This window comes from Cyprinodon variegatus, unplaced genomic scaffold, assembly GCF_000732505.1.
Source record: "Cyprinodon variegatus isolate N-32 unplaced genomic scaffold, C_variegatus-1.0 Scaffold30, whole genome shotgun sequence".
NCBI lineage: Eukaryota > Metazoa > Chordata > Actinopteri > Cyprinodontiformes > Cyprinodontidae > Cyprinodon > Cyprinodon variegatus.
Genome location: NW_015150483.1, coordinates 1,031,088 through 1,046,435, shown reverse-complemented (window position 1 = coordinate 1,046,435; position 15,348 = coordinate 1,031,088). Strand labels below are relative to the sequence as shown.

Sequence of the window (15,348 nt, the reverse complement as noted above, 5' to 3'; positions counted from 1 at the left end):
ATCACTGGCTGGATACTTAATATTGGACCTAAAGTGGTTCATCCTGTAGCTGTTGATTGTAGGGTTCATGGATACCTTTGTGTGTGGAAGCTATTTAAACAGGGGCTCCAGCAGCAGTATTCCCACAAATTCTTGAAATGGCTTTCCCTCCTATCATCTTTATTACCATCGCAAGGTCACCTCTTTTCCTTCCTTGTTGAATTGACAAACCGAAATAAGGCATCTTTTTAATGCCTATTTAATTTATTGAAATATGCATGGACTCATGTTCATACTTGCAGGGTCTGACCCCTCACTTCCCTCTATTCATGACCTTTTATCATGTGTGCAGCCTGTCACTGAGTCACCTCACTTGGCGCACAAACACAAAGAATCCCACAGAAAACCACCCATAAATTCATGCAGAGACTGATTGGCCTCTCTGCGTCTGCAGCTCGGTATGATGCAAATGTGCACCCTGTTCCCTGGACGGGTTCAGGCTGACTGTACGTCCAGATTACACCTCCTGCTTTGCCTGGTCCTGCTTTGAGTGACTTTACTCCCACACCCACGAGGACATATTCTTCCAGGCCAGAGGGGTGCCGGCACTAATTTGACAGCTGCCTCGGCTCATTATCTGATAAAACGACACTTTTGGCCCTGCAGTTAAAACACTATCAGTTTAAATGTTATTTGCAACAACCTCACATGTTGCAGGCTGTCGTGGTAATGCAGAGTCAAACAGGATGTTTAAGGAAAGCCTGCTTTAGTTTCTAATTTTGTGTCAACTGCAGAGCACAAGTGAGCAAACAGTCATTTTATAGACATGTCCTGTAAGTTGATATGCTTCCTGTTGGATATAACCATTAACCAGGCTGCTGTCGTCTCTTTGCTCTTTCCCCCTGGCATCACCCTGACCTAGACTTGACCATGGACACCTTCAGCACCAAGAGCCTGGCCCTACAGGCACAGAAGAAGCTAATGAGCAAGATGGCAACAAAGAGTGTGGCTAACCTTTTCATAGATGACACCAGCAGCGAAGTGCTGGACGAGCTGTACCGTGTCACTAAGGAGTACACTCGCAACCGCAAAGAGTCCCAGAAGATCATCAAAAACCTGATCAAGATGGTGGTGAAGCTGGGAGTGCTTTACAGAAACAACCAGTTCAACAGCGAGGAGCTGATCCTGGTGGAAAACTTCAGGTGAGATGGAGATATAAAATAATGCATAAAGTTTGTTTTTTGTTTATGTTCTACAAGATTTATTGGTAAATGATCTGAACTGATACAGAGCAATTTTAAGTTAAAGGACTCCGAAGTGCTTTGCATTATGTTGTGTCACATTTTAGCCACAGCTTTCCTGGATCTCGCTGACAGAGATGAGGCTGCCCCCCATCAGTAAAAACGACGCCTAACATGGACGGGGCTGGGCTTTGAACCGGCGACCCTCTGATTGCAAGACACATCCCTGCATCCTACTACACTGTCTCATTTCAGCTACAACTAGAAACCTGTGCGGGACAGATTTTCCCGTCCAGCTCCCGCAGTGTTCAGCCCCGCTCCCGCAAAGAATTATGATTTTTATGCAATTATGATTTACACCTGTAATAGTTTGTCCCGCTCCCGCCCGCAATTCCCGCATGATTCCGTCGTTCGCCTACTGCTGAAGGCAATTCCTGTCATATGTTCGTATGAAATAAAAATAAAATAAGTTATAATTAATAATTTTAAACGCCGTATGATGGAGCCCCGCCCAGCACATTGTGATGTATATATATGACAGACATAGACTAATAATTTATGACTTTATTTTACATTTTCAAACACATTTTTAGTTTGCCGGACTGCCACTTAGCACCGCTCCCTTCCGCACCTGCACTGTGCGCTCTCTCTCCCGCCGCAATGAGATTACAATATTTTTCTCGCGTCGCACTGCTTTGCTGCTTTAGGATCCGCCATCTTTGCACATCTAGAGTCATGTTATTTTTCTTTGCAAACAAATTAAGCAATTTTTTTTTTTTTTTTTTATATTCACCACATGTTCTTATTTGGATCTAGGACAGGTTTATCACATAAATATGCTTCAACCTAATTTTCTTTTGGTTGTATTTTATGAGCTGCTCCAGCTAGGTTTAATCTCTATTAGCAGCCTTTAGATCTTTTCTCTCAGCTTTGACCTTTATTTAGCTCTTCTCCCTCCACACTGACCAGCTTCTCTATCCATCCTGAACTGAATTATCCCAGCAACACAATGCTGCAACCAACAAGTCTCAAGGTTGACTTCCTGCCATACACACCGTTTTAAATTTTGGATAAAAAAGTGCAGTTTTGGTCTCATCTGACCAGGACACCTTCCTCTGCAGATTTCTCTGCTCCCTACATGGTTTGTTGCTGCTTCTCTGATGTTTGCATTCCTCGAACTGCCTGTCAGTTTGGCAGACGGCCACAGGGTTTAAGTATGTTGACAAAATAAAAAGTTATGTACTGCGTCAGTTTCTTTCCAATTCCCAGTTATGTACTTCTTTGTTATTCTCAGTCGGATAAGATCGTAACATCACAGAATGTGGGAAGGGTCGTAAATATTTTTGCAAGAAAATCTGTCCGCCATTCAGTAAAAATATTTCATGTATCCATGGAGCAATTTACTGGTTTCTATTTTTTTTCTCTACTTCATTTATTATACAAGTGGTACAATATAATACATTTTCTTTGTTTTTGTTAAATAATGGGTCAAAATAATTTACATAAGAAATCCATTATTTATAGTTAATATTAGCATAGTGCCTGCTTGCAGATGGAGGATTAATTAAACATGGATGTATTACTTTTTTCATGATATAAATATTTATAACATAACAATGATCAGTTAAGCAAATATAAGGGCTCTTTGTGAGGTTAGTAACAATATTAAACAGTGCATTAAGCATGTTGCAAGAGAGATTCAGTTATTTAAGAGCTTATCCACCTTATTCCTGTTATCCTTGATGCTTAGCCTCATTTTAGTGTGAAACATTCAAAATCAGACAATATAGATAGAAAACTAAGATTTCACTATTTGAACTGAACTGTTAACCTTAAAACATTTGACTTTAGATCTATTGTAATCGTCAAATACAGACAGTCGGCTGCTCATCTGTTGGAACAGGGCAGATCTTCCAGCTTTGTAGCTGTAACGTTAGAGAAGTTAGAACAAGTCAATTGGCTATTGATCTAGTGTTTCCTTTGCTTTTTAATATGCATCAAGTGCATTAAGTAACCTTTTTAATGGGCAATTTTCTGCTGTGGGTAAGGAAAGGGGTCACATATGAAAAGCTCAGGATGTCTTACACAAGAGTTATTACCCATCATAAAATGACATGACTCCCCTTTAATTCATAAGTGGAAGGAAGGGAGGGAGGAGAGCCTAAATACAAACCCAATCTACTCCAACTGAAAACAGAAGCTATTCTAGTCTGCACCCCTCATCAGATCCAGTCATCTATTTCCCCCTATATCCTCCTCTTGCCACATACCCCCAAACCCCCCCCCCCCCCCCTACATTTGACTACTCCGCAGTCAAATGGACAGCGAAGGAGATGCTTGAGGTTTAAACAGACCATGCAGCCTCCTTTTATAAAGCTGAATAACAATGTTCTCATGATGTTTGACTGATGATTTGGTCAATCACTAGCTCAGAGTAATATGGTTTCATTTTAGGGAACCCCTGTATTATTTTACATGGCTTAAATGAATTTAATTCTAATAAACCTTTACTGATCCTTCTCTTTCTTCCTCGTGACCAGATATGTGTTTGTTGGGTTCTGTGATTTGGGTATCCCTGACTAAGAGTAATGTGTGTCAGATATTGACAAACCCTGCAAAATTATAAGGCTGGAGCTTTTTGCAAAAGGGACAAAAAACTGCAGTGAGAGAGATTTAGTTTCTTATGTGCTGATGGAAGCAGCTTCATGAAATTGAGTTTTACATCACTTTGTATATTTCCCTCTAAAACAGTAAAAGTCAGAGGCCTGTGAAGCTGACATAAGTGCACAGTCTGTAGAACAAGGATTGTATTTGCTGGGAGATGTGTGGCTGTGCAGGACACTGCTGTAACTAATTGGGGGAGGGCTGAAAGTTTCCTACAGAAAACTACAAGACAGCACTTTCTATTTTTTACTTCTCTCTTGCTGCTGCTGCTGGGGTGTAGAAACTGACAGAGCTCTCTTGCTCTCATCCTTGTAGGAAGAAAGTGCACACTCTGGCCATGACCGCCGTCAGCTTTCACCAAATCGAGTTCACCTTCGACCGGAGAGTCATGAGTAGCATTTTGAACGACTGCCGTGAGCTCCTGCACCAGGCCATCCGACGCCACCTGACCGCCAAGAGCCACTCGCGGGTCAACCACGTCTTCAATCACTTTGCCGACTGCGACTTCCTTGCAGCTCTGTATGGGCCTTCGGAAGTTTACAGGGCCTACCTGCAAAGGATCTGCAATGGCCTCAACAAGATGCTAGATGAAGGGAGCCTCTGACCTCTGGTCACCTACCTCTGCTCTTTCTTGGAGTTTATTGTTGACTTTTTTTTTTTTTTTTCACATTGTAAAGGTGACAATCAGACATTTGTACTGACATGTGTTGGTTTGTAGATGTTACTGTACTGATATTCCCTTGCTTTGTTTGTCCAAAGACTATTTCTTTGCCTAACAGCTTTAAATTCCAGCTGCTTTTTGTGTTTTTACACACACACACACATATATATATATATATATATATATATATATATATATATAAATGAATGTAAAACTATTCTCTTGTTAGTATATTTTGGACAACTGTGCCTTAAAACCCTTTTTTTTCATGCTTTCTCTCATTAAAATGCATAAAGCAAGGCACAGGCATAACCTATGCTAGGTGTCTTTTAGAAACATGCACCGAAGGATTGTTTTTAATTTTCCTCTTCAAGTAGTGTTTGCACTCATTTCCCAACAAGCGCTGTACTGTTTTCTCATCGGCCTATGTGACACCGTGTGAAGCACAGTCAGGTAATCCTGCTTAGCCTGCAGTTTCCCTTTCTCTCGCCACCAGGCGCTGAAATGCATTTTGCGGAGAAGCCAGCCTTTTCTTTTTCAAGGGCTGCTGTTGACTGTAATGGTCTGGTTTCTGGCCACGACAACAAATGTAAAATATGAGAGTCACAGGAAGGACTACAAACAAGAAGGAATGTGTTTGTACTGCAACTTGGCGAATGACTAGAACTGTTTGGATGCAGGAAATAAATACCACATTGTGGCACAAGGTGCAAAGTTTTTCTGGCGGGGAATTCTAGACACTGAGGCCTGACTGCTGTTTGAGCCCATCACAAGCAGTCAGATGAAAGAATGGCTGCTAGGAGTATCAGGTCAGGCAGAAAATATCACAGAGACAAACACGGCGTCTGATTGAGCTCTCCTGCCGCAATTAGAGCTCCTCGCTCTGGGGTGGCATAATGGCCTGGAGCTCCTGTCTGTGGAGCAGCTACTCCATACCACATAATGATGAAGGCAGCCACCTCTGCTCCAGTGGAGCGGGGAGTCCTTTAATGGACTGAATCATGTTGTTTCTTCTCTCTTTAAGCAGCATATGAATAGTTACACCTATCTCTCCCTAAGCTCTCATGATAATGGATGTCCTTCCTTGTTTTGTATCACCAGCTCTGTCTGGGAGATCGTTTTGTGTTGGGGACTCTTTTAGTATTCTGTTTGTGAATGTGTGTACCTGTGAGAGAATTGGAAATTGAGCCATGTAATAAGTGCTACGCTTTCCCAGATAGATTGTTGAAACTTTTAAGTTCTTCAGCAGTTTCGGCCAAAGAAAACAGCACTGAGAAAACTCCAAAAACTTCTTTTTCTCTTAGGTAACGCTCAGTGAAGCTCTATGCACTTGATTATTGACGATTAGGGACAAAAGGAACGTGACTGTTGTGGTTTCAGGCCATTTTAATTAACTCTTTTTCATTCTTACATGACTTGCTAGATTTTTTTATTTTTTTTCTAATTTTTGGACCCATTTGACCACATCAATTTGAAAGGCTTTGAAGTAAATCCCTTCCCTCTAAGGAGTTGACTCTTAATTGTCTTTTTATGGCATTTTTCAAGTCCATCCACATCTCAGGGATAGTTTAAATCTGCTAGTTTAAAATCATCCCCGCAGGCTCCTCAAGCCGATTCATTTATATTTACCAAAGCTCTCACATTTAATATTCTTTTCATGTTGGATTTTTTTTCTTCTTTTCACTTTAGTGGATTTTTGTATTTACACAGATTGTTTTGTGTCTTTGTACTGTATCCTTACACAACAGCTATAATACAAATTACTTTTTGAAGAAAAGGAATAACTTTGCCTTGTCTCTCTTCATCTTTAATCACGAACAGCATCATCTAATCAGCATGTTGGATGTTTTCCTGGCCGGATCGGGTCTGACTAATCTCTGTGTCTGACCTGAATTTCGTGGACTAAATCCCTTCCTCTTGCTCAGTAGAGAGAGAGAGAGAGAGAGAGAAAAAGAAAACACAAACCAATCTGACATGACAAACAATTCGAGCTGGGGTCACTTTTTTCCGCTCCTCCCAAGCAAACACAGTGGTCAAAGGTAGGGCAGGAAATGAGTAATGCGGAAAGACTTTGGGCTTCTGTTTTTGGACATTTAAACACTGAGCTCAGCTTCAGTTTGATTAAACCCCTCTGCGTGTGTTTACGTCCAATCCTAATGTGCCATCTACTCAGCAAGGTTTTGTATTGGAATGATAATTTGCAGTAAAAAGCGCTCGCCGGTCCTCCCTATAGCACACTTGAAAATCTGCTGCAGAACTAAGTGGCCATTTATCCTCTAATGTGCTCATTAACTCAACATGAGATGTTTTTGTGTGTGCAAGTTCGAGGCCTATTCTCTGTGAATGTAGAGCTTAAAAGCATCTTTATTTTCTTGCCACAATCTTCCCTCTTTGACGCATGTAATGGTAAGGTAAAAACATGAAATTAAAAGACTTCTTTCTGCTCCTCTTCAGAGGGAGGTGGTGTTAAACGCTTCATTACATCTTGGAAAAAAATCAACATTGCCTTGTTAAAGCTATAAACCTCTATATTTTGGGGGATCAGATTCGGTAGAATGTTTTGTAATGGTAAATAACTGTGACATGACTCAGAATTTTCAACATGTTTTACAAATAGTCTGAAATTTGGTTTACATTTCTGTTCAGGCCCCTTGAGTCATTTTTACACCCAACTTTACTGAGGAATCTTTCCAGCTATATTACTAAAAGCTTAGAACATCTAGAGGACAGATTATTCACCAATGTTCTATGTAGAATAAATAAAACTCTGTCAGATTTGATGGAAAGTGACCGTGTGAATACATTTAAGTTCTGTTACAGATTGTCTATTTATTATAGGTCTGGAATTTCACCATGCCATTGTGACGAATAAAAATGCCTTTATTCAAATAGTTGCTGTAGCGACCATCAATTTGCCTCTAAATTTGATCGCTTCTGGGTGCAGGAAATCCAGGTGCCAACATGCTCAATATGCAATGTCCAGACTGGGAGATAAGTTAGGGAATGCACCCATTTATTGTGCACACACTGAATACTGAATGCGATCCAGATTCCTGGGTGGTGCTACTGGTTTACCCAGAAGTGACCAAAATTAGAGGCAATTTGATGATCTCTATACAAAGTAAAAAAAAAAAAAAAAAATGCGTGACCACCCCACACTCTTCCCACATTGCCCTTACCTTGACACTTGTATAGATTTCACCCACAGTGACACCATTGTTAGAGCAAAAATTTAGGTCAGAGAGACGATTCACATACAAACCAAATACAGCCACCAAACCAATGTAATTAAACTAAATAAAAAAGGCTCCTATAGTTGCAGCTCTGGTTCTACGATTACCTGGCCTTGAGAATAAAGGCAACCTTTCCATTTCCCTTTGGAATCAATAAAATATTTTTGAACAGAGTTGAATCCCCACAATGTGATTCTCTTATCACCATGTTTCACAGTCTCAATTGTGTTTCAGTAAATCTTTGGTGTTGGTTCTTTATTTAGGTAAAAGGTAAGTCACATTTTATTTTCATCTTAGCAGAATATCTGTTTTAAAATGTCTTTCAGACAGATTTATGACATGCATGGCAAAAAGCTGAATTCTCCACAGATTTCTTACCTAATGTTCTCTAGCAAATCTATGCAACAGATTTTTATCAGCGGCATCGGTGTAAAGAGAGCTAAATCCAAATGCAAGCCACACTTTTCAGATTTGCATATGAAAATATGTTTTTAAATGCTACAAAATCAACTTATTCATACATTTCCACTACACAGTTATGCATTATCAAGTGTATGTCTTTGAAGTAAATTTCCAATGCAACTTGTTGGTTTAGGTCAATAAAAATGTAAAACAATAGACTATAAATGCTCTAGCAAGGCACTGTAAATGCATCTTGTCCACCGTCAGGATTCAGTCGTTTGTGGACCTGAACGAGGTCTGTGTTACATTTCGGTGCAACCAGCTTCCACTGGGGGCATAATTATAATTTCTAGATAATGAAGTGACTACTACAAGGACTTGGCCTGCATTTTAAAGCAGGAGCTGGATGAAGGAAGCATGCAGAGAACCCCATTACTCTTCCTGCTCATGTTCGGTCTCTGATTACCAAGTTATTATCAGCAGTATAGACGCCTATTAACTTAACTAAGGAAGCGTTGGAGTGCATCTGATCATTCTTAAGCACTAGAAAGTAACCAAATGCTGGTTTGACCTGTTCTACTGTGAGCATTTGTAGCTCTAAGAGGAAAGAACAAAACAGGCAGCGCGTTTTTCTTTCCACAATCCATCCCGGCGAGGATACAGTTAGTTTTGGCAAAAGAAAAGGTCTGGCTGCATGTCAATGTGGGCTCAAATACCCTAATGTTTGAGCTCTGGGTGGTGCAACAAAACAAACCACAGGACGTTGTGTTCAAACAGCACATTTCTAGATTTTCCTTTAGGATCAAGGCGAGAATAATGAAAAAAAAAATCCTCTTGGGTTTAATAAGGGTAGAGAGCAGTCAAAGGATAAGTGGTACAAAAGAAGAAACAGCAACATGATTCAACTGCTTGTTTCTGTGATCTTTGCTTTATTGTTTGAGCCAAGGGCCACAAACACAAATGTGTATTCAGTTATTGTGCTATAGCTTTATATTTATTCATCACTCATACTGGGGTTTTTTTTGTTCCTCATGTATAGAAATCCATGTGTCAAGGCGATCATCCTAAACCAACAACTGCATGCACTCTGTCTAAATCTCATTACAGGGTGCCGTAAAGGCAAAGCCCCTTTCAGTTGAGGCTTTTGCTGACATTTTAAGCGCTTCCAAATTTCTGCTCCACACCAATCTCATGTAGGTTAGCTGGCAGAGCACTGCAGACTCTGTGCTGCTTATTATGTATTACTTTGCTTTTGTAGTCCCTCCACATCGCTTCTCATCCAGTATGCTTAAAGGTGCTCTCCCCTCTGGCAAGCACAACTATGACAGTCAGCTTGGAAGCTAGAAGTCTTTCAAAACTCTGTCTCCCTTCCTTTTTCATTCTGTCTGTCTGTCTCTCTCTCCTTCTCTTCTCCATTGTCCCCATAACTCTCTCTTCCTTCTTTCCACTGTAGTCCTCAGAGAGCACCTGACTGACGTGCTGTTCAAGGATGAAAAGCACAGCGGAGGGGAATCCAAAAAGCAAACAACTCAAAAAATATACATGAGAAGTTGTGAAAGACACAGCAGTACACACACACTCACACAAGGAGGCATTCACAGATTCCTGCACCTGAACCCCTCAGGATTACCGCCGGCAGTGAGCTGGACACTTGAGGGAAGACAGCATCTGCTCGATTCCATTTTTAATATGGCAAAACAGAACAATATGCTCTCAAAAAACTTTTCATATTCAGTTTGAGTCAACGTGGAGGCTAAATAGAAGCACATAATCCTCCTCGGAGTGTGCTGTTCTGCTGTCCAGGCGGCTATTGAAAGTTCCCAGGTGCCTAGAGGCATCTACACTGTGACAAAAGCCATTTTGCACTGCACATTTAGATGGACTCGGGGGGGGGGCTTTGAGTTTCAAAGCGTTTCTTTTACATTTGACTTTTCCACCGAGTTATGTAAGGTTCCCGTGGAAGATATTCAACCTGAAATCTGTCCCTGCAGTGACAGTAAAGTTCAGAAAGCACAAGTTAGCAGAAGAGCAGCCTGACAAATGCTCTGCTGCTTCTTGACGGGCAGTTGGTTTGTTGTAGGCACTCAAAACAAGAACGAGAGCACTGCAGGGGGCGGCGGTGGAAAAAGGTTAGAAGGAGACCATATGCTGTGTCTGTTCTCTGGCTGCTCTCATGATGCACATGATGGCAACAAAAAGGCCACCAAAGAGTCAGGAGACAGCAGGTGTACAGCTTTATAAAGGAGAAGGTTTGCCCGCTCGCTTCTTTCTGCTTTCGTTCTTTATTCTCTTTCTCACACACATATTCAGCTTATTAATATAATGAATGGAGAGGCCAGTCAGCGTGACACAGACAGAAGCTGTGACAGCTACTTTACTTTTTATTCCTCATTGACTTTAAAATGAGCAAGTATTATGTGTTTCGCTGCCATCTCATTTACAACAGGCACACATGGTGGGTGGCTGATTGGAGGAAAACTGTGAATTCTAACAAATTCAGTGCCTTTAAGCATGCTCTCACACACAAACACAGGTTTAATACATTTTGTTAGTCAGTTTTGTAAAAGAAAAATCTATTTAATCAGTTTAAGGTGACAAATTGTCATGTAGGCACATTTCACCCATTTTAGTCCTGCAACATCGCTGTCACACCAAGCTTTTCTTCTCATAAGAAGGTTCCAGGAACACAAACAAATAGAGCTGGAAACATGAACCTTTAGGATTTTCTAAACAATCCTCTTTGGTATTACACTTTAAACTTTAATATACCCACTGGTGTTGTGAAAGTTTCTATTTTTTATTCTCAAAAATATCTAACAGTATTTTTCTTCTATATTTAGTTTTATTCTATAACTATGGATTTATTTTGTATACTTTAACAAAAAAAGCCACTTAAGATAGCTGGTGTTAGGTTGTAAATAAATCATGCCATATCTAGTCTCATTATTTAGGCAGTGCTCACTCCTGCATTCTGCACATATACAATTGAAACCAGAAGTTTATTTAAAGATGCCTATCTTTTTGCATTCAGATATTAAATGAGACCATACCTTTGAGGATTCCAGGTTATTATAATGGTCAAGGTCATAAAATAATTTGAGAATAGTTTTTGTTTTCTTTATCATTTTTTTAATGAAGATGTTAACAGACACTACCTTTGTTGTGGTAGCATTGTCGTTTAAGCTGTATGACCTGGGTTAAATATTTGGGTTATCCTTCCACAAGCTGCCGTAGTTTTGGCCCATTCTTTCTGACAGTGTCAGGAATCAGAACTAGGGACCCAGAATTCAAAGCAGACAGAGAGTAGTAATTAACAAAAGTGTTTATTAATGTATGGTGGATTTGCAACTCAGCAGCTAGAACATCAAAACGTCTGTAGAAGGAAAACTCAGGTTAGTGGCCACTTAAAACTGACAGAGGATGATTACGAGCGTGGGAGTCACTAACCTGGTTTTTGAGTTCAGTCTATGCCGAGAAGAAAGAGTGGAATCCAGTCGGATGGCTAACGGCACGCTGAGAACACCGCCCAGGAAGTTCAGGAGACAAATCCTAGAAGGCTGCTGAACTGGCAGACGATTAGATCCAAGCAGACGAAGGAAGGCAGGACTTTCCAGAAGGCAAAGCCAAATCTGGTGCCGAAGAGATTAACAGGAGTCCAGGCCAGAAGATCAGAGATCCGAAAAGATATCGAAAGGAAATCCAAATCTAAGTCAGAAGGCAGATCTTGGTTCAATCGAAAGGCAGAAACCAGCAGGAGTCCAAAGACACATCACGCAAACAAATCTAAAACAGGAACAGGCAGGCTCAAAGGTACGGAGGCAGAATTGGTCAGGATCAGGCAATCAGAACAATAGGTATGCAAAATAACTCTCACCGAAGGTTCGAATATTCTGGCACTGATGGCTGGGAACAAGCAGATTAAGTAGAGACAGGAGCAGGTGGATAAGATGAACAGTGATGAGAAACTGGTCGAAGCAAGGCAGGTGAACAGTATGAACCATTAAGCCATCAGTGCCAAGATAATGACAGACAGAACTGGGTTAACTGTGTTAGGTTTGTATTCCATTACCCTTGTACACACCTTATGGCTAAAAACAGTTTCATTAGACCACAATACATACATAAAAATAATAATCTCTTTGTCCCTGTGTACATTTACAATCTGCAATCTGGCGTTATAATTTATAATCTGAGCGATGGCTTCTTTTTTGCTGGGTGGTCTTTAAGCCCATGTTGGTACAGGACTCGTTTTTATGTATTTGCTGTAATAATCAGTCATGCAGTCGAAATACGTTGTAGTTTATTTAAAAACCTGGATTGGTCCTTCCTTCTAATTAGAGTCGACCTGTACCTAATTCAGTGCTATAGTAAGTACTATGCAAACGGATTTGGGAGTCCTTTCTTAGCCCTTTCTACATATATGGGATCGATACGTAAAAGTTGACTGGCATATTTTTTAAATCATATTTATAGAGATGAGATGGCTTCACAGAGACATCTCTGTTACAGAGTAAATGCTTTCACATCTCTAATGCTGTGAGTTGTTTAGGCTCCACCACAACAAAACTCCAAAACAGTGAAAGGATCAGCTAATCTTAGCGTTTGAATCTTCTGATCATTTTTATTTAATTTATCTTTCAGTCGAGTGTCTGTAGGGAAAAATGTATCCTGCACATTGCACATACAGAAAACAAGCAGAAGTTTTTACAATTTTTTCCAAGTCTAAATCTAAACTAAAGTGTCAAACTACAGCCACTATTTCCCCGAATGAGACAAACAGCAATGCATGTGGCAGCCAATATTAACATTTTTGAGTTGCATAAAAAATAATCCAGAGTTTTGTTGGTAAATAGAGTCTCTACCAGCTGTTCCAAACAAACTTTTTGTTGCTGTGTCGTTAAAAGGTAAAATATTCAGCTGGTGCCATTTGAATTTCAAATGAGCAAACAATTTCTCCATGTGTTACGCTTTTAAGTTGTCTAATGTCTAAAATGTACTTGGATCCCAACTACTGCTTTAAGCAGCCAACATTTGGGGGACTGTACCAGTTTAATTTAGCCTGAGAAACAAAAGCTTTTCTCTGTGACTCAGTGAGTAACAATTCAGCTTAGATTTTTTAAAGCCTTTAAAAACATCAAATGTAAAGAGGCGGGTTTTCAGACATCAGGGGCTCCTTTCATCTCATTTTAAATGAATTTGGACACTATTAATTCATCTGAAGAGAAATACAATAAATGTGTGAGCCAGAGAGAGATAGAGAAACTGAAAGAACTCCCAGTTTCTTACATGAACAATTAAAACAGAGTTTGCTTTGTGCTCACATATATAAACTAAAGTCATTCTGTATACATGCAGATTATAAAAACTGCTTTCAATTCAATTTAATGTAATAGATACTTTCTTTTGTTATCAAGAGAAAGTCAGCAGTAGACACCTACAGAACATCTATTTTTGATTGCAATAGGTGGCTTTTTAAACACTGCACTGCATTTGATCATCATAAGCCAAAAATACAGTATATCAGAGAAGTAATTGCACCCCTCAATTTATTTTATTTTTTTAACAATTTCAATAATTTTTTTTAAATATTGAAGAAGTGATACTGGGGGCGATCAATATACAGCTTGTTTAACAGTTCCTCGAAATAACTCACTGGCAATAAAAGTGAATACACTCCAAAGTGGAAAAAAATGTCCAAATTATGCCCAATTATCCATTTTCCCTCCCCAGTGTCATGTGACTCAATGGTGTCAGAAGGTCTCAGGTGTGAGGTCTCATAGGGGGTTTAAAGCACACATGGGTAAGATGTCAGTAAACAACTGCTGATTTATAGTCCTTGATTTAGTCATTACAATATTTACCAGTATACCACCATTACATTATTCTCCATTATCTTGCAGCTGGAAAATATTTTAGATCAGTTAAACCTTTGTTATTGAAAACAAATACACTTTAATTGAGTTTTTTGTATCATACTGGCAAACTGGGGGTAAAAAGACTGGGCCAGGCTGTCATTTGTGCAAGAAATGCCAATGGACTCAAAGGCATGCTGCAAAGTAATAAAGAAAGGGTTAACGGCAGCTGCTCGGTTATTTCTTTTGCTTTTTTTTCCGAAATAATGGTCACCTCGGACTGAAACCAATCTGTAAACATGCTGGCAGATTACACAGTCCTCTACTCCTATGTGTAGCATGTCAGTGAATGAAGTCACATTTTAACAGGGCACTACCTCAGCAGCAGATTGCTATGCTGACTACCAGCGTGGCAGATGCTTTGAGTGTCTCAGTGCTGAGTGACAGTAAACTGTCAGGGCTTTTGTGTGTCTCTGCTGGTGTTTTTCATTTAAGATGCTGCCAGAGAGGGAGGCACCCACCAATGCGGTGGCAGCTGAGTGGAAAAAGCACAACGGGAGGCATATTTGAGCTTGTCAGACAGCAGGAATCTGATTCAGACTTTCAGAAAAAAAAATAAATATGAATATGATCCAGAAGTCCAGTAAATAGCAGCTGCCTCAGTTTAATTAGAACAAATCGAAACTGGAAATGGAAAACAGGGGAAACTACGGGGAGGTAATGTGACACTCTTTGCTGACAGTTAAAAGGTGGGGGGAGAGCTGTCCCACCGGCAGGCTGCTGTTTACAGTAGGGCAGTTTCTTCTTTTTCTGTCAGGCTGGTGCTGATCCCTCATCTTACGGGTCACAATTATGTGTTTCATCGCTTCCTGCTGCCATCCTTCCCCCCACCCTCTCTGTGAGCAGCATTTAATTGTGAGGGGCTGATCTGGGGAAAGGAGTAATAAGATGAGAACACAGGCAGGAGGAGGCACATGGCTACACATTCTCTAACATGGGGTGGGGGCAATGATAATACTCCTGCCTTGATTGAACTTGAGTTGCTTTCTTTGGTAAATTGGGAGGTGGGGCTGAGTGCTAAAAAACTGTGGCACAGAGAGGAGGGAAAGAACAGAGAGAGTTGCAAAAGGGTGATAAGGGGCTCTGTGATAAGAACAGAGAGGAGGCAGGGATGGGGAGGGAAGAGGCAAAGAGAGGAAGGGAGTTGGAGCAGTGAGAGGGAGTGGGAGGAAGAAAGAGCAGGGATAGGAGGCAGCGCAGTGCAGTGAGGGAGGGGGGGTGAGGAGAGATAGAGAACGATGTAGAGACAGGAAGCC

The 15,348-nt window shown here is 40.5% G+C and overlaps 1 protein-coding gene across 1 annotated transcript in view; it reads left to right on the top strand.

Annotated features, from left to right (window-relative positions):
- The window catches only part of tnfaip8l1 (TNF alpha induced protein 8 like 1), a 26,627-nt gene extending 21,940 nt beyond the window's left edge, over positions 1–4,687 (top strand). Inside the window, exons 2-3 of the mRNA XM_015399392.1 lie at positions 902–1,181; positions 4,200–4,687. Coding sequence (XP_015254878.1) covers positions 910–1,181; positions 4,200–4,488 — 561 coding nt within the window. The 5' untranslated portion in view covers positions 902–909 and the 3' untranslated portion in view covers positions 4,489–4,687. The remainder of the gene's footprint in view (positions 1–901; positions 1,182–4,199) is intronic.
- Positions 4,688–15,348: the final 10,661 nt, after the last annotated feature.